This window comes from Mastigoproctus giganteus, chromosome 6 (genome assembly GCF_048544385.1).
Source record: "Mastigoproctus giganteus isolate SK-2022 chromosome 6, ASM4854438v1, whole genome shotgun sequence".
Lineage (NCBI taxonomy): Eukaryota > Metazoa > Arthropoda > Arachnida > Uropygi > Thelyphonidae > Mastigoproctus > Mastigoproctus giganteus.
Window position 1 is genome coordinate 50,252,049 of NC_143580.1, and position 23,495 is coordinate 50,275,543.

At 37.8% G+C, this 23,495-nt stretch overlaps 1 protein-coding gene across 4 annotated transcripts in view; it reads right to left on the minus strand.

Moving 5' to 3' along the window:
* The window catches only part of LOC150084234 (fragile X messenger ribonucleoprotein 1 homolog B-like), a 497,644-nt gene that overhangs the window by 286,004 nt on the left and 188,145 nt on the right, over window positions 1-23,495 (minus strand). For all 4 annotated transcript variants that reach the window (XM_090375957.1, XM_090375959.1, XM_090375958.1 and 1 more), the window contains exon 8: window positions 11,459-11,632. In XM_090375957.1, coding sequence (XP_090232083.1) covers window positions 11,459-11,632 — 174 coding nt within the window. The remainder of the gene's footprint in view (window positions 1-11,458; window positions 11,633-23,495) is intronic.

Genomic DNA, 23,495 nt, shown 5'->3' on the forward strand with positions numbered 1-23,495 from the left:
TCTTCAGTCAGTTGATGCAGCACCCAGAGAGAACAAAGTTTCTTCACGTGCAAATGATCTTGCAGAATCGAACGAATTGCTGGTGCATTTAGGCCCAAAGTATCCTCTATCTGTTGGTAGGTCACTCGCCTGTTTTCGTCAAGCATTTTCCTCACAGCAGTAACGTTTTCCTCCGTAACTGACGTTCGTGGCCTTCCTGGCCTCTCAGAATCAGAGCGAAATTTCCCCCTTGGAATTCGCTATACCACCTGAATATTGTTGTACGATGTGGACAATCATCATCTAGTGCAAGAGTCATTTCTTCTAAGCACTGGTCTATGGTTAAACCACGCACGAAATTATACCGCAAAACTGTCCTTATCTCATTTCGTGACCACGATGCCATCGCAAGCACTTTACACTCTCACTACTAATGAATAACTGAGCCCAACGACTTGGCGCGGCGGCTACTATGCACATATGAACATGTCTCAACATGCTGCAACAAGCAGCTTCCTGTGATTCATTGTTGCATCATATTGCAAAACTTTTCTAGTACCCTTTGTATGTGGTCTCAATACTAATCTCAACGATGTCCATTTCCATTTGCAGTCTTCCAAACCTCCCATGTACTTTTTCTGACAGAATCTCAGTCATCGGTTGATTCGAATACTGCTCATCTCAATTGCCCAAATTATTTGCTGTATGATTCTTTCGCCTCAAAGGTGGTACTTGTGCATATGTCCATTCTGATATTCCCTGTCAGAGACTTGGTAATTTGGAATCTCCTCTTTTCTATCTTCTCTGGCTTAAAATCTCCCTACTTGATGCTGTCAAATTCATCTGCTTTCTCTACCCTTCTCCCAACTCCACTAATCACTTGGAGCTCTTTGCAACTTGACTTTCTCCAGTCCAATATTGCTAAAAGTGGGGTAATTTTCCTTGGTGATTTAATGTTCACAACTCCAGCTGGTTTCCGTTTTCAAGTCACATCAACCCAGTTGGTCAAGATGTTGAGGCTTTTGCAATTACTAACAGCCTCGCACAGATTGTTCATTTACCTACCAGACTATACAGGACAATCATAATCATACAGCCAACACACTTTTGGCCTTTTTTTCACAAACAACCCTTCTAAATACATGGTCGAAGTGAGTGATCCTTTAGGCACCTCAGATCACAACTTGGTGATTGTCTCTTCTCCAATGGAGCCTTTATCTCATGTTTATTCCCAACCTTGTGTTGTTTGGTATTACAAGAAGGCAAAACGGGATTTTTCAATACTTCTGTTGTTGTTTGCTCGGATCATGTCAGTGAAATTATTCTTGTGGGAATGGAAGCCCTTATTCCAAACTTCACTTTAAAATCTCGTCCTTTATCTAAACCTTGGTTTTCCAATAAATGTGCTAAGGCTGTTCAAGAGAAGAAAGTTGCATATCGTAATTGGCTTGTTTCCAATTCTTCAGTTTCATTTTCTGCCTACACCAAAGCTCGCAACAATTGTAAAGCAGTTATTAATCAGTCCAAATTAAATTTTGAACAGGCTAACAGTAGAAAACATGCTTCTTGTCTTAATGATAGCCAAGCATTCTGGTCTCTTGCCAAAGCTATTGGCCGTAACTTTTGCCCATCTCTGCTCCCACCTCTGTCAAAACCAGATGGTTTTGTTGTCACTTCAACCAAGGATAAAGTTGACCTGCTAGCATCCCATTTTTATCCCAACTCACGTATTAACGATGGAAGAAAATACCTCCTCCATTCACCTCCTACCATTCCCAATATGCTCCATTCAATGCCTCCTGTGGTCTTCATCAAAAGTATGTCAGAAGGATTTTGACGAAACTTGATGATCATAAAGCTCCAGATCCTGATGGTATTTCTCCACTTGTTCTCAAAACCTCTGATCCTGAAACTATTCCTGTTCTTTGCAGCCTTTTTTCACTTTCTTATTCCAAAAGTGTTTTTCCTTCTGCTTAAAAATTTGCTAATATCCAGCCAGTTCCTAAAAAGGATGAAAAATCTCTCCCATCCAATTATCGTCCCATTGCAATTACTTCCACTCTTTCTAAAGTAATGGAGAAATCAATTAACTGCCAACTCTTAAACTAATCATTGATCAGACAGACGTCTGATCAATAATTGCCAGTATAGATTCCGTTAGTGTAGATTCACTGGTGATATTCTGACTTATGTTACCCATTTATGGACAAATTCAATGGAAAAGTTCGGTGAAACACAATTAGTTGCTCTTGACATCTCAAAGGCTTTCGATCGTGTTCAGCATAAAGATCTTCTAAACAAGCTTACATCTTATGGTTTGCCAACTGTTTTATGTAAATGGTTATCGAGTCTTCTCTCTGATCGCGCACTGAGGGTGATCGTAGATGGCTCTCTGCTTTCTAATTTCTCCACTAATCTAGTGTCCCCCAAGGTTCAGTTCTTTCCCCCACTCTTTTCCTCTTGTATATTAATGAACATATTCCATTAACTGGAAATCCTATCCATAGTTTAGCTGATAATAGTATATTTCACTCCACTTTCCAGTTTGAGAAACCTTGCCCTGCTCAATCAGCTTCAACTTCTAGAATATCCGCTACCAATTCCTTAAATGTCGATTTCCAGATAATTCTCCAGTGGGACAAAGACAAATTAGTTGATTTTAAACCTAAAACTTAATCTTGGCTTATATCTCGCAAAAAGGATTCTTCTGCTCCTATGCTTATCTTTGGTGACACTCCGATTTCTAGGCAAGATGATATATCTCTTGGCACAAGCACATTACAAATATTGCTACCTCTGAATCTAAAAAACTTGGTTTTCTCTTTCGTTCTAGGGGTTACTTTTCTTCCAAACAGCTGTTCACTCTGTACAAATCACAAATCCGCCCTACCATAGAATACTGTTCCCAAATCTGGGGTGGTGCCCCCCCTAAACCTCTCTTAGGCTTCTAGATTACATTCAGAAGAGGACAGTTAGGTAAATTAATGACTTATCTCTAACAGAGTCTCTCCACTCGCTGTCTCATAGATGTAGTGTTTCTGCTGTATGCCTTTTCTTCAGATACTTCCATGGGCACTGTTCTTCTGAATTGGTTTCTATAATTCCCAGCCAACATCCATTTATTGTCCAACTTCAAACTCACAGAACCAATGCTAGGAGTGTGGTAAATAAATTTGATGAATTTGAGGTATTGCTCAAAACTTCAAAGGCGGATATTGTTGGGTTATCAGAGATGTGGTGTCACACAGATATAAGTACTGCAGAACTGGAATTTGGGGAGTATAGCGTCTACAGAAAGGATAGGAAGAGAGGAGGGGTTATGCCATTGGTTAAGAAACACATAAAATCCAAGGAAGTGAAGCCAGTCGACATCGCTGGACAGTGCAGTGTCGAGTCAGTTTGGTGTGACATAAGCATTGGGAGATCAAAATTGAGAGTAGGAGTGTGCTATAGGCCTAATGACTCTGATGAGTATAATAAGAAACTGATGGGCCAGTAAATCAGAGAGTCTTATAATGGGGGATTTTAATTTCCCAGATATTGACTGGAATTTGTGGCTTGGTCACTCACACACTAGCAAGGGTTTTGTGATTTATTGGATGATTGTTTTCTAAATCAGCATGTTCGGGAGGCAACTAAAGGGAGCAATACTCTTGATTTGATTATCAGTAGTGATTCTTCATGCATTAAGAATCTGCAGGTAAATGAACCACTAGGTGGCAGTGATCACAGTGTGCTGAAGTGGGATTTACTCAAGGAGGTAACTACCATCAGGGGTAAAGGGAAGGGTTATTGCTTTCGTAAAGATGACTACAATGGTCTGAGACAGTATTTAAATTCTATATGGTGGGACCAACTGATGATGTTACCAACAGCAAACTCAAAATGGGTAGCATTCAAAGAACTTATCTTGGAAGCTACTAGGCTTTACATACCAACTAAGAAATATTGTTCAAGGTTCAGGCCTAAATGGATGTCAGATGAACTAATGAGACATATGGCAGAGAAGAAAAATGCATGGGATACATATAAATTAACATGTGACACAGAAGCCTATGATAGATATAATTTGATCTGTAACCAAGTTACAAAGGAGGTCAGGCAGGCGAAGGCAGATTACAAGAAATCTTTGGCAAGGGATGAAAAGAAAAACAGCAAGGAGTTCTTTACTTATGTAAACTCTAGAAGGAAGGGGGATGAATCAGATTGGTCCACTTGATATCGATGGTTCAACTGTTCATGATCCTGCTCAGGTAGCTAACAAACTAAATCAATATTTTGCATCTACAGTCACACATGAGGAGTTATTCAGGAAGGGGAATGCCATAGACGAAGTAAACACTGGCAGTGAGCTAGATGACCTTGTAATAATTGAGAGTAAAGTGGAGGAGAAATTGTTGAAGATAAATACAAGAAAGGCACCTGGGGTGGATGGGATCTGTCCAGTTATATTAAAGGAGGCAGCAAAGAAAGTAAGCAAACCCTTAATTCAGTTATAGCTCAGACACAGCATGGTTTTGTTAAGGGAAGGTCTTGCCTGACCAATTTGATTGGATACTCTGATGTAGTCACAAAAGAATTGGATGCAGGGAATAACTTTGATATTATATATTTGGATCTTAGAAAGGCTTTTGATACTGTTGCACATGGAAGACTGGTGCACAAATTGGAGCAGTGTGGCATTGGTGGCAAATTGTTGCTATAGATAACGGGATGGTTGAGTGGCAGAAGACAGAGATTGGTAATTAATGTACACTGTTCATCGTGGACTAATGTTATTAGTGGAGTCCCTCAGGTTTCAGTGTTGGGTCCATTGTTGTTTTCTGTATTTATAAATAATATTGATGATGGTATATCAAGCTTAATGTCCAAGTTTGCAGACGATACAAAGGTTGGCAGGGTTGTTAAGGACGCTACTGACGCTATGCTGCTGCAACAGGATCTGGAAAGGTTGAGCAGATGGGCCGAGAGGTGGCAAATGAAGTTTAACATTGACAAATGTAAAGTACTACATATGGGAAACAGCAATCCCAGAGCAACGTATCAACTCTGTGGTACTACACTGACAGTGGTAGAGAATGAAAAGGACCTGGGGTAATTGTGCAGGCAGATATGAAGTTCTCTGAGCAGTGCAGACAGGCTGCAAGAGTAGCTCATGGTGTTTTATCAATGATATACAAGAATTTTTCTAGCAGGGATAGGGAGGTGATTATTTTCTTGTATAAGGCAATGGTCAGGCCGTGCCTTGAGTACTGTATACAGGTCTGGAGGCCTCATTTCAAGAAGGATGCAGAGCTGCTGGAACGAGTACAGAGAAGGGCAACAAGGTTAGTGAATGGAACAAAGGGTTGCTCTTACGAAGAAAGGCTTAAGTTTTGCAAATTACAGTGCCTGGAGACTAGGCACCGGCGAGGTGATCTGATAGAGGTGTACAAAGCCTTGAATGGTTTGAGCATGCTCAATGCTGATGGGATACTGCCTCTTGCTCAGAATAATCACCTGAGAGGGCATAAATTCAAATTGAGGATAGAAAGATGTAGGACAGATGTTTGGAAATTTGCCTTTAGCCAGAGGGTAGTTGGTTGGTGGAACAGACTTCCATCCCTTGTTGTGGAAGCTGATAGCCTAAATAAATTTAAGGCTCAGCTGGACAGGTATTAAGAACGAACGGAGGGGTGAAGTGGAAAGTTTTTTTTTTTTTTTTTTTTTTTGGCTGATGCTGAATAAACTTGCTTTCTTGCATCATATGCCCCTGCTAATGCTAAAAAAACATTTAAGGGTGTGCTGGACAGTCATTTGGAACGAATGGATGGAAGCATTTTTTGGGAGTGTTTTTTTTTGGCTGATGCTGCATAACCTTGCTTTCTTGGATTGTATACCACTACTAATGCTAAGTTGTGTGTGTTGGCATTTGTACTGACGGTACTCCCGCGATGACAGGAGCACCAAAAGGATTTGTAAATTTAATCAAACGGCACAATTCAAATATTATTACAACACACTTTGTTTAGACAAAGAAATGTTCCAGTAGCGAAGAGTTTTATGCGATTTAAAACTTATATTTGATGAATTGATTAAAATGGTCAATTATATCAAAACAAGGCCAAAAAAAATATGCATTTTTGGGAAATTATGTGAGGAACTGGAGTCTGATCATTTTTCTTTAATGATGCATACTGCGGTTCAGTGGCTATCAAAATATATTTATACGTATGTACAAGTTGCGTGAGGAAATACTCGTATTTTTTTCACTGGAGCAATCAGAATTTTGTGATTATTTAAGTGATGAAATTTGGAGCTGTAAATTAGCTTAATAGCAGATTTATTTGCACAGCTTAATACATTAAATATCAGTATGCAAGGCCCATAGGAAAATTTACTCACTTCTACTGACATGTTGTTCACCTTTAAAGAAAAGTTGAGTACAGTCGATTCCAGTTATTTGGGACACATCAGGACTAGTACATTTTGGCCCGACTAAGCGGCTGCTCCAATTATCCACTTTACAATTGGTTCACTGTACAAGCAAACCACGTTACGATGGAGTCACCATAGTACAATACTGTTCACTATACAATGTGTAGTAAGCGCTGGCCATTGTGATCACGTTTGTGAATTGAATTTTAATTCTATTATACTGCGATTTTAATTAGCAAAAATAGGAGGAATATTATCCACAGGCTATAAAAGTAGAGATTTATTAAGCACAAAATTACCCTTTATTACCTTACCAATTAAAAAATTAAATGATACGTGAAAATCGGAAGTATATATGTGATAATCAGAATAATTAATACGTACTGTAATATGTACATACTAACTACATAGTTGACATTTCTGTTCACTGACATTTAGTGGATGGGGGTTAAAATTTTAAACAGTATAAAGGTAAGCAATCAATAACAAAGAACATGGCACACAAATTGCAAGTAACGTGATATGTGCAAGTGAGAACGGAGTAACAAGTTACGACGATTTAAAAATAGGAATGAAGGGAAGATTCTGAAAATTAATTGATATGATTTAAGATTTCGTGGAAGTGTAAACACATTTCACCATAATAACCTACAGAATTCCAGCTGTTAGTATTATCGCAAATTCAATAAGATCGAGTTTACTATCCATTTATGATAGAGTGCGCTAACATAAAAGCTGGTTGTGACCTCCAGAAATCCGACCGAACCACGTGGTATGTCGGAGACAACTGCAGGTTAATCTCCAGTGCTACGGTCTTCTGCCCCGATTAAACGGCATGTCGTCCCAATTAAGCGAAGTAAACCCTGGCTATTTTCTCGATTGGGTTCTGTTTTTTAAGATTTGCCTCAAATAAACAGTTGCCCCGATTAACCGGTGACCCAAATAACCGAAATCTACTGTATATGGAAAAAATATGTATTTTTTCTGTATCCACTGTATAAATGAAAAAAAATTTAGAAATGTTTCCCTTGACTGCCAAAATGAATTATACTAAAATAATTAATGTAATAAGCAAAACATTAGAGCTGTTAAACACAAACATTGAGCATTACTGCCCATCCCTTGATATCAAAAAATATTTGTGGGTAAGAGATCCATTTGTAATAAACCTTCCGACGTTAGAACTTCGGAATATGCAAGAGGAAGAAAAATTGGCTGAGATCCGTAGTGATCAGTCGCTGGAAATTCACTTTAATAACACCGATATTAGCAAATTTTGAATAAAAATTCAAAATAAATATCCAGGAATTTCTGAAAAAGGCAATTAGAATTTTATTGTCATTTTACACTTCCTACTTGTGCAAAACAGGGTTTTCTGCTTTAAACGAGATTAAACAAAAAAAAAAAAGAGAGAGAGAAATCTACAGAAGAGCTGAGAGTAAGCCTATTCACAATAAATCCTCGTATTATAAAACTGTGCTTCCCATCAAACCCAACTGTCTCATGATTAAAATGTTATAATTGTATATTTGTTTGTTTTTATATAATTATGTTAATTATTTACATATTTTCTTTTAAATTTCATTCAATTCATGTATGTTCAAAAAAGAACGTTAAAGCATTTAAAACAAATAATAAATATATTATTAAATGTACCCAACAGAAATAACTTCCAGTTTGTGTGTGTATATATATATTAGACCTACTATAACTTTTGTTATTTCCCTTTTTCTGCTCATTTTGCTTCTTAATTGTTATATATTCCTACTATACATATATATTATACAAAGGGTACTAGGAAAGTTTTGCAATATGACACAACAATGAATCACGGGAAGCTGCTTGTTGCTGCATGTTTAGACATGTATGTTCATACGTGCATAGTAGCTGCCGCGCCAAGTCGATGGGCTCAGTTATTCATTAGTAGTGAGAGTGTAAAGTGCTTGCGATGGCATCGTGGTCACGAAATGAGATAAGGACAGTTTTGCAGTATAATTTTGTGCATGGTTTAACCATAGACCAGTGCTTAGAAGAAATTACTCTTGCACTAGATGATGATTGTCCACATCGTACAACGATATTCAGGTGGTATAGAGAATTCCAAAGGGGAAATTTCACTCTGGAGAATTCTGAGAGGCCGGGAAGGCCACGAACGTCAGTTACGGAGGAAAACGTTACTGCTGTGAGGAAAATGCTTGACGAAAACAGGCGAGTGACCTACCAACAGATAGAGGATACTTTGGGCCTAAATGCACCAGCAATTCGTTCGATTCTGCAAGATCATTTGCACGTGAAGAAACTTTGTTCTCTCTGGGTGCCGCATCAACTGACTGAAGAGCAGATGACACGACGTGTGACTTGGTGCCGGGAGATGTTAAAAAAGTTTGATAAGGGCCAATCTCGGTATGTGAACAACATCATGACAGGTGACGAGACTTGGCTATACTATTACGATCTGCCGACCAAGGCTCAAAACAAAGTTTGGGTCTTTGATGATGACGACACACCCGTAATTGTCAGAAAATCCAGATCTGTAAAGAAGAAAATGATAGCTGTATTTTTCAAATCGAGTGGAATTGTGGAACGTGTTGTTTTGGACACGCAGAAGACAGTCACAACTAAGTGGTATATTGAACAATGCCTGCCTAAAGTCATTGGATCTATGAAGAACCTGCGGCCAAAGTCAAGAATGGACACCTGGTACCTCCATCACGATAATGCTGCAGCTCGCCGCGCCAAAGCCTGCACCGAATATTTGACCACGACAGGACTGAAACTTCTCGAGCACCCTCCCTACAGGCCAGACCTTGCTCCCTGCGACTTTGCACTGTTCCCGCATGTGAAAATGAAGCTAAAAGGGAGGCGGTTTTCCAGTGATGAGGACCTTCTACGGGCTTGGGACAACGAGTGTGCTTTACTCCCTAGTGAAACTTGGCAGAACTGGTTTAAAGATTGGTTTCGGAGGATGGAGAGGTGTATTGAATGTAGAGGAAATTACTTTGAAAAAATTAAATAAACAAAGGTGTATTGCAAAACTTTCCTAGTACCCTTTGTATAGGAGTATAATGGTGATTGTAGTATGCCACAAAATTGTAGCATCTTTCAAAGTGTGCTGCAACAATGAAAAGTTTGAGAAACACTGGCTTACCTAATAAACTTAACAAAATCCATTTGTAGAATAGTTAATAAATTTTAGTATAATATAGAAATAATAATTTGTAGAATAGCATAATCAAAAAATACTGAAGGAAGTGATTGATTTGTATTGTACCCTATCAAATCAATGTATAGGAGAAGCGAGGAGCTGAAGCAGATAAGCATTATTCATAACTTCAAACAGCTAGAACAATGTAACCTTTCATGCTCATACCCGCTACTTACTCTAACAAATCAACAGTTAGTGTCATTAGCATCATTTAGGAAGTGACGACATTTGAGTCTCGCATTTTCATTACCAACTGGTTTTACTTCAATCTGAAATATTTAGTATGAACGATGTAACGCTTTATACTTATACCTGCTATTTATTCTACTGAAACAATGTTAGTGACTGAGTTAGCGTCACTGGCATCCTTTATGATGTGACATCAATTGCACCATTTCCGTCTCACATTTTCATTACCAATCAGTTTTACTTCAGTCTGAAAAATTTAGTAGGTGCTGCCAAAGACTGTTCACATCAAAAACTTGTAGTAACAAATATGCAATCAAATGTGAAGAGCAAACTTAAGATGGTATTCTTTATTTTGTGGGAGAAAGGTACTCTTTCTCACACAAAGAAGATTCAATAAATTAATATTTGAAGAAAAATTAATAGTGAGAAGAGCATTGGCAGATGATGAGGAAGGTGGCTCAATAGTGTCAAGTAAGAATTAGAAAATAAGAGGGCTTACTCTTTAGTATTAAAGATCAAACAAGAAACAGACTGGCACAGAAGAAAATAATGAATGAATGAAAGTCTGACAGTCCAAAAGGGACTGATGTGTAAGGCCATCGGAAACCACCAGGCATAACAACTTGGATAATATAAATATATATTTACTTTCTGAAGGTCAATCTTCAGTTGATATTCACATATTCCAGAGTGTGACTACTAATACGGTTGAGAACCACTAAAATAATATTACTTCCCAGAAATATGATTCTTTTAATATTACGAGTCTTTTAATATTCTAACAGATTTTACACATCATGGCAAATCAAATGAAAACAAGATTCTTAAAAATTCTAAACTTAAATTTTGTAGGTATAAATTCAGGGACTGGTATGAATTGCATCAATAATTGCAAGTCATCTTCCATGCATGCAATGTCTCAATCATCACCATTAAAGGGGAAATTGCACAGGCTTGTCCTATCCAGGATGAGAGCTCATAAAACTGTTTCCAAAGGAATGAGTAAAACTGTTTATGAGTAAAACTGTTTCACTGGTATACAACAGTTGACAGTATGGCAAATTATCTGGATATTTCATGGGTCTGCTTACACCATCATCCATGACAAATTGCAGCACAAGGAAGTAAAAGCAGGTTTCCCAGATGGGGGAAAAAAAAAAAAAGCAAATAGCATTGTCTACAGCCTATGTGATACTAAAGGGAAGGAAATAACTTCTTGGATCACACAGTAAGTTCATATGACACAATGGTATAGGCATGGTGAGCCAGATAGCAATAAATACAGCAAAGTGTAAATGTTGTCAGTCATCAAAGAAATTCAAGACTTTAAGGCACTGCAAAGATTATGTGCATAGCGTTCGTTCACTCACAGGGACTGCAGCTTGTCATGGCTAGAGGTGACAGAGTAAACTCACTAAACCTGAATGAATTGTCAAAGTTAATTTGTGACAAGCCAGCATAACAAGGGACCTATGGAAAAATGGCTAAACTGTTGTGGTGATTGCTCGCTCGCTCGCTCTCTCTCTCTCTTTGAAAATAAAGTACCAAAAGTCCCAGTTATTGGGAAGTGGGTGAAGAATAATTTTGCTTTTTATTTGATTTGTCCTCATATTAAACAAATACTTTTATGGGTTCGCATTGCAAAAAAATTTTAAAAAATGTGCTTACTTCTCCATATATTTTGAATGTGCAACTGCATTCTTCCAAATCTATTCCTGTGATACCCTCTAGCTTCCGTGCATTCTGGATATTTGCTCCATGAGCACCAATTGCTAAACCCATCAAATCTTCTCTTACCGTAAACTCTTCTACATATCCTGACGTAGAATGTAACCTTGTACTCTGAAATTGGACACATTTTAAGTTAAGACTGCAAGAGATGTAAATAACTGCTAATGAATTGATGTTATCAAATTCACTGAACTATTACCATATATTCAAATTTTGTAAGCAATCTTAATATATAATTAATTATAAAGTAACCTCTTTAAAATCAGGCACCCTTGGTGATTGAGAGGTGCTGGATTTTAAAATTTTCCAGATTTTAGATAGCTGCACCTATAGGTTGAATAGTTTTAGAGGAGCCCATTTCAATGAATATTAAGCACAAATAACTGAATTGATTTACATCTGTAAACAATTAAAATGACTATCTTGTCCTTTGTTTTTGCAGGCAGCAAAATGTAAATTGCATAGATGATGCGATGATCTTAATTTTCACAGCACGAAAAACTTGCCTTTGTAACGAATGAGTTTCATATCGTCTGTAAACTTAGACATTAAGCCTGATATACTATCATCAACATCATTAATACAGAAAACAACAATGGACCCAACATGAACCCTGAGTGACTCCATTAATAATATTAGTCCAAGAAGAGCAGTGTCCATTTATTACCACTCTGTTTTCTCCCACTCAACCATCCCTTTATCCATAGCAGCAATTTGCCTGCAATGCCACACTGCTCTAATTTGTGCAGCAGTCTTCCATGTGCAACAGTATCAAAAGCCTTTCTAAGATCCAAATATATGATATCAAAATTATACTTTCCATCCAGTTCCTTTGTGACCACATCATAGTATCCAATCAAATTGGTCAGACAAGATTTCCCCTTAACAAACCCAAAGCCTGCAGTGCCTCCATTAATTTCCCTGGAACAGAAGGCGACACAAGTAATTACAGACCTGTTAGTAATTACTTGTGTCACCCTTTGATCCCCATTTGGGAATTGGGGTCACATTTGCACATCTCCAGTTCATGGGTACCTCCCCCTGAGTTCAGGGAAGCTCTTCATAATTATGGCTAAGGGTTAGCTTACTTCCTTTGCTGCCTACTTTAATATAACTGGATAGATCCCATCCACCCCAGGTGCCTTTCCTATGTTTAGCTTCAACAATTTCTCCTGCACTTTTGCTCTCAGTTATTACAAAATCATCTAGCTCACTGCCAGTTTAATACATCTCTGGCATTCCCCTCCCTGAATAACTCCTCATGTGTGAATGTAGATGCAAAATACTCATTCAGTTTGTCATCTATCCGAGATGATCATCAATAATCAACCCATCTATGTTAAGTGGCTCAATCTGATTCATCCCTTTCCTTCTAGAGTTTACATAAGTAAAGAACTCTTTGCTGTTTTTCTTTGCATCCTTTGTCAAAGATTTCTTGTAATCTGCCTTTGCCTGCCTAAACTCCTTTGTGATTTGATTACAGACTAGTTTATACCTGCCATAGGCTTCGGTGTCACCTGATACTTTATATGCATCCCATGCATTTTTCTTCTCTGCCACATGTCTCATCAGTTCATCTGACATCCATTTAGACCTGAACCTTGAACAATATTTCTTAGTTGGTATGAAAAGTAGCTAGTAGCTTCCAAGATTAATTCTTTGAATGCTTCCCATTTTGAATTTGCTGTTGGTAACATCATCAGTTAGTCCCACTGTATAGAATTTAAAAACAGTCTGAGACCACTGTAGTCGCCTTAATGAAAGCAAAAACCCTCCCCTTTACCCTTGACAGTACTTACCTCTTTGAGTAAATCCCACTTCAACACACTGTAATCACAGCTACCTAGTGGTTCCTTTATCTGCAGATTCTTAATGTATGAAGAATCACTACTGATTATCAGATCAAGAGTATTACTCTCTCTAGTTGCCTCTCGAAAATTCTTCTGTAGAAAACAATCATTCAATAAATCCACAAAAGCCTTGCTAGTGCATGTGGGCAACCCACAAATTCCAGTCAATATCTGGAAAATTAAAATCCCCCATTATAAGACAATCTGATTTACTGGCCCACTATTTCTCTGTACATTCGGTCTCTAACACACTCCTATTTTTAATTTTGCTTTCCCAGTGCTTATGTCACACCAAACTGACTTGACACTGCACTGCACTGACCACCCATTAACTGGAAGTATTTCCTTAGATCTTCTGTGTTTCTTAAGTAATAACATAACCCCTCCTCCCATCCTATCCTGTTTATTCTTCCTGTACACATTGTACTCCCCAAATTCCACCTCTGCTTTCCCTACATCTGAGCAACACCACGTCTCTGATATTCTAAAAATATCTGCCTTTGATGTTTTGACCAACACCCCAAGTTCTTCAAATTTATAGTTTAATATAATTCACATATCAGAGTCTTAAAGCCATAAATTATCATAAAAATTTAACATAAAAAATAAACTTTATGTCAATTTTTTCTAAGCATATGTATACTTGCGAAATTTCATATTTTAAAAATATCATGAACCAGTCTTCGGAATTTATGGTATTACCCAAATAGAAAAACTGAGAAATCATACCTTTCAACTTATTATTTCTAAAGAGCACAGATTTTACAGTGTGCTGAAGTGGGATTTACTCGAAGAGGTAACTACCATCAAGGGTAAAGTTTTGCTTTCGTTTTATTTCTAGGCAGAATTAAAACAGGTTTTTGGAACAAAACAGGCAAAAAACAGTTCATCCAAAAAAAAAATTGTATTTCAGTACATTTCAGCTTTTCCTAAAAGATTACAATACTTACTGAATGGCAATAAAAAATAAAATTTTTAAAAAATGCAGTTTTTCTTATCACTTATTTTGGATAAAAAAGATCAAAACAGTAATTCTGAAAAAAAAAAAAAAGAAAAAAAGAAAAAAGTATCAGACAAAAAATACAAACTTGAATCTGTTATTCTGACCCATTTCCCAGTTGAAAAGACTGTTAAGTATATGAAATTTTAAGCATCTATTTCTACTAATTATATGTACAAATTAAAAAAAAATTTAAAAATATGTACATATTAGCGAACTTCATATATACAAATATATTTGTATATATATTTTTTTCAAAATTTTATTTCAAATTGGTAATACCTACTCATCTTGCTTACTGTTATTTTTTTGGTTTTTTTTAGGAGCATTTGCAACTAAGGCCATATTGCTCTGGGATATGCGGTGGTCATTCCCTGACCTTTCCGCATCCTCTGTATTTAGTGGTGACGGGCTCGAACCCCCGTCTAATCAAGAAGCGTGTGCTATGCACTGCTGCTCCTTCCCACCTGGCTATGGAGGTGCCTCTTGCTTACTGTTAAAGGTTTCTGAATCAGATATATCCAAACCGGAAAACCATGGTTTTGGATGAAAAACGTACCTCAAAAACCACGGTTTCGGATTATATACACTGGTGTTCAAAGAAAATGCATCACCCCCTAAAATTGTAATTGTCGTCCAAATAACGTAACTATATGACAATATTTCTTACAGATTGCATCAGATAAGATTGACACGTGATGACATGATATTGAATCAGTTGTTACTTTCAGCTTTATAAGCACGCTCTGCAAGAGTTGCAGTCATTCTTTGCTTGTGTCGGGATGGCGAGTTACATGCAGTTGATGCCACGAAGAAAGAGTGATATTGTTGTTTTATGTGAGGAAGGATGTTCTTCCTGTCACATTGTTTATAGAGTGTCTTGTAATCAGTTGGCAGCGAGCAGATTTCTTTCCAAACTCAAGAATACTGGTTCTGTGGATAGGAAAAAAGGAACCGGACACAAACAAAAGTCTGCCCCCAAAACAAGACCGCATTTTGAAGCACTTATGCCTCGAAACCATAAAGCTTCTCTGTCTGAGCTGAAAAGAGAATGGGAAGAACATACAGGAGTGGTAGCGAGTTACGTGCAGCTGATGTCGGGATGACGAGTTACGCCATCCCGACATCAACGATGGCGAGTTGGTGTCGGGATGGCGAGTTACGTACAGTTGATGCCACGAAGAAGGAGTGCTATTGTTGTTTTACGTGAGGAAGGATGTTCTTCCTGTCACACTGTTTATAGAGTGTCTTGTAATCAGTTGGCAGTGAGCAGATTTCTTTCCAAACTCAAGAATAGTGGTTCTGCTGATAGGAAAAAAGGAACCGGACACAAACAAAAGTCTACCCCCAAAACAAGACCGCACTTTGAAGCACTTATGCCTTTAAACCATAAAGCTTCTTTGTCTGAGCTGAAAAGAGAATGGGAAGAACATACAGGAGTGGTAGCAAGTGCAGTAACAGTCAGAAGATGCCTCTTCAAAAATGGACTCGAAGCCCATCGTCCTAATAAGAAGCCACTCCTCACACAAAAAATGAAAAAGGCCCGATTAATTTGGTGTAAGGAGCATGTCACATGGACCCCCCGAGCACTGGAAGTCAGTTATTTTCTTGGACGAGAAGAAGAAATTCAACCTGCATGGCACTGATGGGAGACAAACGATTCGCTGTAGACGTGGTGAAGAATACCATCCAGACTGTATGGTGTCTACAGTGAAATTCCCTACCAGCCAAATAATATGGGGGTACATTTCGTATCACCTGCAGTCTATAAAAGGTTCCATAAATGCCAATGATACCTGGCTATATTGGAAGGCAAATTGCTGCCAACCATTTGAGACCATTTCACCCTGCCAAGTAACTGCATCTTTGTCATGCCAAGGCTCTGCTCCTCGTCACTGGGAGAAAAGTGTAAGTAGGCACTTCTGTAGTTACTTTAGCTTCATTTCTGCATTAGAAGTTCCACAGTAATGTGTTTACATTTGTTACAGGTGAAAAAATGGTTGGAAGAACAGTCCATTACAACACTTAGCTGGCTAGGTAACAACCCGGACCAGAATCCTATAGAGAACTGTTGGCATTGTGTGGAACCTGCAATTGCCAGAAAGAAACCAAAGACCCTTCATGAACTTCAGGATGCCATTATTTGTGTTCGGAACCATGAACTATCAGTTGATTATCCTGTAGTAATTGATCTTGTCAATGCCTCTACGGTGTGCTGCTGTCATCACGGCCAGAGGCAGTTCAACTAAATATTAGTTTGCACGTGGTCAACTTTTCATTTTGTTTTCCATTTAAAATGATAAACTGAAGCAAATTGAGGGCTTCTGATAAAATTTCAGCCATAATTGTTGTGTTTACCAAAACTGTTGTATAAAGGTTGCAAATGCTTATTTTGAAATATTTTAAGAGCACCTGTTAAATATTACTTTTTAGCTTTGCCTTAATTATTAATAAATATCATTTGTTTATATTTCTATTTGTGATTCCAGTCATTAATGTAACATACCATTGCAAAAAAGGGTTAGAAATGTGAAATTCACTTTCTTTGACACCAGTGTACATATTATATTAATACATATATTTTGTTTTCTATTTAATTATTAATTTGTAATTTCAACTTTCGAATTACCCTGCCCCCACCTTCGAGCGAAGTGCACTTATTAATATGAGAAAAAAAAATATTTGACAAATGATTGAATGGTGGAGATTTTCATTAAAATTATAGTCATTAAAAAATTTCATTCATTTTAATTTTAAATTATATAAATAACAAACCTAGAGTAAACCTGAAGTATCTATATATAAAATTGATATTTAACTGGTTGGTACATTTATAATATTTCACATCAACCTATAAAAATCCAAGTTTGACAAGTTATTCATAATTTTTGTACTATTTACCAATAAATATTGACTTAATTCTGTACTTACTGACCAATTTCATATTATTTATGAAATTATAAACTATAAAAATGCTTTGCTTTTTCTCCCAAGAAATGACAGAAAAAAAAAAAAGTGGTGTTTGGAAAGGTTTCAATAAATTAAAAACAGAATTGAAAGCTGAAAGTATAAAATGCAAGGCAGAAATTACTAATTATAAAGGATCCATAGGTGCAATGCTGAATCACCTAGGAAACATTCACAACATTAATGCAAAAAAAAAAGTTACTGAAGAAATACCAGGAAAACCTTCAGCACCCAAACCACAGAAGCTAATAAATTTTAGCTTCCCTCTAATCCTCTCAGCACCTTATAAACCTCAATCAGGTCACCTCTGAAGTGCCTGGTTGCAAAGCTCTGTAGGCCCAAATAATCAGTCTTTCCCCTCATACTTGTGCCGATCTCATCATTTGAGTTGTCCATCTTTTGGACCCTTCAAGAAGTTTAAAGTTTTTTTTTAGATGGAGTCTCCATACTTGAACACAGTATTATAAATGTGGTCTTACAATGGCCTTATATAGTGGAATATGACCTACTTATCTCTATAGGATAATTCGATAAATCATAGACAGGACATCATGGGCTGCCTGTCTCTTTACACTGTTTAGGAAACTTCATATCTGCCCATAGTGTAACTCCCAGATCCCTTTGCTCCTCCACTGTTTTTAATTCATTTGCCACCAAGTGTATAATTTATTTGTAGGTTGCTATTCCCCAAGTGTAATACATTTAGCAGTATTAAAACATAGCTGCTAATTCTCTGACCATCTTTCAGGTCTGTTCAAGTCATCCTGAAGGAGCATTGCTTGGCACTTATCATTAACGACTCTGCCATCTTAATGTCATCTGCAAATTTTGAGATCATTCCTACCCCTTTATTAATGTCATTTATGAATATGAGAAACAACAGTGGTCCAAGAAACGATCCTTGGGGGACCCCACTCCTGATGTAACACCAATCTGAAGAATATCCATTAATCAAAACCCTCTGCCTTCTGCCCTGCAGCCACCCAGAAATCCATCTTAGAATCTTACCAATAATCCCAACCTGTTCAAACTTATACAGTAACCTCTCATGAGGGACTGAGTCAAATGCCTAGCTAAAATCCAAATAAACTATGTCAAAATTGTTCCCAAAATCCAGCTCATGAGTAAGTGTGTAAAAAGAGCTTTTCTAATAAGCATGATTTTCCCTTAACAAAGCAGTAATGTTGTGTGTCCTTCATTCAGAATGCCATATCTATCTAAATGTCCTGAATAGCACACTTAATCATTGCCTCTAAGCTTTTTCCTGACATTGAATTTAGACTAACCGGCCTGTAGTTACCAACTCCACTCTTAGAACCACTTTTATATATTGGTGATACATTGGCACTTCTCCAATCGAACCCCCCCCCATCCAAAGATACCCTCATAATTAACCTCAATGGTTCAATACAATCCCTTGCACTCTCCCTCAAAACTATAGGGTATTTGCCATCAACTCCGGGAGTTCTGCTAGCCTATATGCTCAAAAGCTTTCCTAATAAACAATCATCTTTAATTACGACACCACTAATTTCATATGGCTCTGCCTCACTCACACAGCTTCTTATTAGCGTGAAGTCTGTTGTCAGTAAAGACCGATGCAAAGTATCTATTCAATTCATCCGCAAGATCAGCTGGGGGTAAAACCCCAGGGTTTGATCTGATTATCTTTCCTCTTTGTTTTATTCACATATGTGAAAAATTCCTTGTCCCCATTTTTTCTCTCTTAGCCAATGCTTGCTCATACACAGCCTAGCCTACCTAACCTTATTTGTCGTACTGTAACAGATCAACTTGTACTCGTTGTAGACTTCAGCACTTTTTATCTCTGTAACTATTACATGCTATCTTTTTTTCTGCTCTATTTGACCATCCAGCCACTCAGATATCCATTTCAGAATCCTCCGCCTGCAATATGTTCTTAAAGGTACATATGCATTCATGACTTGTGTTTTTTGATTTAAAAGTATTCCATAATTCAAATGTATTCGCCATGCATCGGCAATCTGATAGCCTAAACAAATTTAAAGCTCAACTGGACAGGTATTTCGAACGAACAGAGGGGTGAAATGGGAGTGGGTTTTTTTTTTTTTTTTTTTTTTTTGGCTGATGCTGAATAAGCTTGCTTTCTTGCATCATATGCCTCTACTAATGCTAATGCTAATCTGACCAATTCACAGATGCCATTAAACTGTCAAAATTCCCTATTCCAAAGTTAAATCCTGTGCCTTTACCTTTAACTACTGCAACTCTTTCCAAATGATGATTACATGATGCCTTCCTGACAATAGTTCCTTTACCTTTAAGCCCTGTGGTGTCATCTGATCCATTAGTAATGATGAGGTCAGGAATATTCTTACCCCTAGTACTTTCTCTAACATGATGGTACAAATAAAAATCATCTGTTTTATTTAAAAAAGCTTTTCCCCATTCTGACTTTCCTTCCCACTTATTGCAATCAATCTGGAGCAGATTAAAGTCATAATAAGACATTCATGCTTTCTTGCCCATTCCATCTGCATGTAAAGACTCTCATCATATTCTTCACAATCTTCTGGTCTGTAGATTACTCCCACTCTTGCTCTTCCTTTGCTTCCAACTAACTCTCATCACACAGATTCTATGCTGACAGATGTCACTTCAGACTCAGCAAAAGCTGTTTTCATGCTCCGACTGCTTTTGATAAGAAGCATGACCCCTCCACCCCATCTATCTTCCTATCTTTCCCAAATACATTATACATACTGTACTGGAACTCATCATCAATTTCCAGGTGGCACCACGTTTCTGTTAGCCTCTATTATATTAGCATTAATTTTCCTAACCAGGAGTTCAAATTCAGTCATTTTATTGACAACACTCATGACATTACTATAGACATAGTTGAGACTAAGTAATCTATAGTTTACTACCTTGATACACCCCTTGAAGTTATTTAGTTTAGTATCCCAAGCTTCATCTTCCTCCTCATCTAAAACATTGCTATCCTTAGAACATCTTATCAACATAGGCTGTTGTGGCAACAAGGAAGAATTCACAAGATGAGTGCAAGCATTACTTTGACTCATATCATCAGATAAATGCAGATCTAATTTGCCCCTTTCCCTCTGTGACTAGCAGTTTCCCTGAACCCTTAGGGTATCCTCGATGACACTGGCAAAAATCCTTGCACCACCTTTGTTCAAATGCATACAATCTCTACAAAATAGCTTCCCTCTACCTACAAATGTGGGGCAATGCTGATAAAAATTTTCCTCCAAGAGCCTTGCAGATTCCTTTAAGTCTTGAGTAAATCCACAAGACTTTCAGCATATAATTCCCCCCCTCCCCCATCATGCCTGGGCAGATATGTACACACATCCAGATTCTGACCTAGTGGCATTATTTCAGCACAGTCCTATATTTATCCAACAGATGGGTCAGGTCATTAACTTAAGCTTTGGCTAACAACAATAAGAATAATATTTTGTTTAGATTTTATTTTATTTGTAATAGAAGTAACAAGAAACAATAAAACTGAAATTAATATATGTAATCAGTATTACATTAGCATTAGCATTAGTAGAGGCATTTGATGCAAGAAAGCAAGCTTATGCAGCATCAGCCAAAAAAAAAACCCACTTCACCCCTCTGTTCGTTCAAAATATCTGTCCAGCTGAGCCTTAAACTTATTTAGGCTATCAACCTCCACCACAAGAAATGGAAGTCTGTTCCACCAACCAACCACCCGCTGGCTAAAGGCAAATTTCCGCACTTCTATCCTACATCTGTCTTTCCTCAATTTGAATTTATGCCCTCTCAGGTGATTTTTCTGAGCTAGAGGAAGAATCCCATCAGCATTGAGCATGCTTAAACCATTCAAAGCTTTATACACCTCTATCAGATCACCTCGCTGGTGCCTAGTCTCCAGACACTGTAATTTGCAAAACTTAAGCCTTTCTTCGTAAGAGCACCCCTTTGTTCCATTCACTAATCTTGTTGCCCTTCTCTGTACTCGTTCCAGCAGCTCTACATCCTTCTTGAAATGAGGTCTCCAGACCTGTATACAGTACTCTAGGTGTGGCCTGACCATCGCCTTATACAATGGAATAATCACCTCCTTATCCCTGCTGGAAAAATTCCTGTATATCATTGACAATACTCCATGAGCTACTCTTGCAGCCCGTCTGCACTGCTCAGAGAACTTCATATCTGCCTGCACAACCACCCCCAAGTCCCTTTCATTCTCTACCACTGTCAGTGTAGTACCACAGAGTTGATACGTTGCTCTGGGGTTGCTGTTTCCCATGTGTAGTACTTTACATTTATCAATGTTAAACTTCATTTGCCACCTCTCAGCCCATCTGCTGAACCTTTCCAGATCCTGTTGCAGCAGCATAGTGTCAGTAGTGTCCTTGACAACCCTGCCAACCTTTGTATCGTCTGCAAACTTGGACATTAAGCCCGATATACCATCATCAATATCATTTATAAATACAGAAAACAATAATGGACCCAACACTGAGCCCTGAGGGACTCCACTAATAACATCAGTCCACGATGAGCAGTGTCCATTGATTACCACTCTCTGTCTTCTCCCCCTGAACCACCCCTTTATCCATAGCAGCAATTTGTCTCCAATGTCACACTGCTCCAATTTGTGTAGCAGTCTTCCATGTGCAACAGTATCAAAAGCCTTTCTAAGATCCAAGTATATAATATCAAAGTTATTCCCTGCATCCAGTTCTTTTGTGACTGCATCATAGTATCCAATCAAGTTGGTCAGGCAAGACTTCCCCTTAACAAAGCCATGCTGTGTCTGAACTATAACTGAAGTCTTGTCTAAATGATCCTGCAGTGCTTCTTTAACCAGTGCCTCCATTAATTTTCCTGGAACAGAAGTTAAGCTCACAGGTCTATAATTACTTGTGTCAGCCTTTGATCCTCCTTTGTGAATTGGGGTCACATTTGCACATTTCCAGTCTATGGGTACCTCCCCTGAGTCCAAGGAAGCTCTCATAATTATGGCTAAAGGTTTGCTTACTTCCTTTGCTGCCTCCTTTAATATAACTGGATAGATCCCATCCACCCCGGGTGCCTTTCTTGTGTTTATCTTCAACAGTTTCTCCTCCACTTTACTCCCAGTTATTTCAAGATTCTGTAGCTTACTGCTAGAGTTGAATACACCTCTGGCATTCCCCTCGCTGAATAACTCCTCATGTGTGAATGTCGATGCAAAATATTCATTTAGTTTGTTAGCTACCTGAGCAGGATCATCAACACTTGACCCATCAATATCAAGTGGACCAATCTGATTCATCCCCTTCCTTCTAGAGTTTACATAAGTAAAGAACTCTTTGCTGTTTTTCTTTGCATCCCTTGCCAAGGATTTCTCGTAATCTGCCTTCGCCTGCCTACATAAACTAGTAAAAACAGAACTGATATTAATATCAAAGGAAACTTTAAAACCAATTATTTCTTTAATAAATTAATTGTCTTACATACATTGCTAAGTACAGCAGACATTCTAACTTTCAATTTCATAACTGGTAAAAAAAATTCACTTGGTGGTCAGCAGGTATGTTAGCATTGTTGTTGTTATAGAAACACCATCATCATCTGCCTTAACAAATTCCACAAATTCTCCAATGAAATCCATATGTTCCTTTAAAGTCCCATCCCTTCCACATCCCATCCTATTATCATTTGCTGGACTATATTTTCAGCGATATTGTCACCAAAGCCGCTGATGTAATAAGAAGTCATTACTTCATGAAACCAATAATGCAATATGAAGTCATTCCTTCAAGAAGCCAATGATGAAATTCCATTCTAAGAAGTAACATTATGAATAGCACCCAAGGCATTCCACTTTGGCTGAAAATTATTCCTTTCTACTTTGAAGATCAAGTACCTTATTAGGCATCTCCTCAGGTTACAAATAATGCCTTGATCTAAGAATTATTTCTAACACTGCTGCAAAAATCCAGTTGTATCATAAAATGTTCTTTGGCTTTAGTATCTCAGCAGAAATTTGCTGTAAAGTGATCTACATTCATCAAATGTTTTTTTTTTTTTTTCTGAAGACATTCAACTATCCACTCTTAATACTCAAGACAAATTTTGACTGCAAGCCAAGCAACTTCTTCTGGTCTCATAATTGCATGGAAGTTGGTAA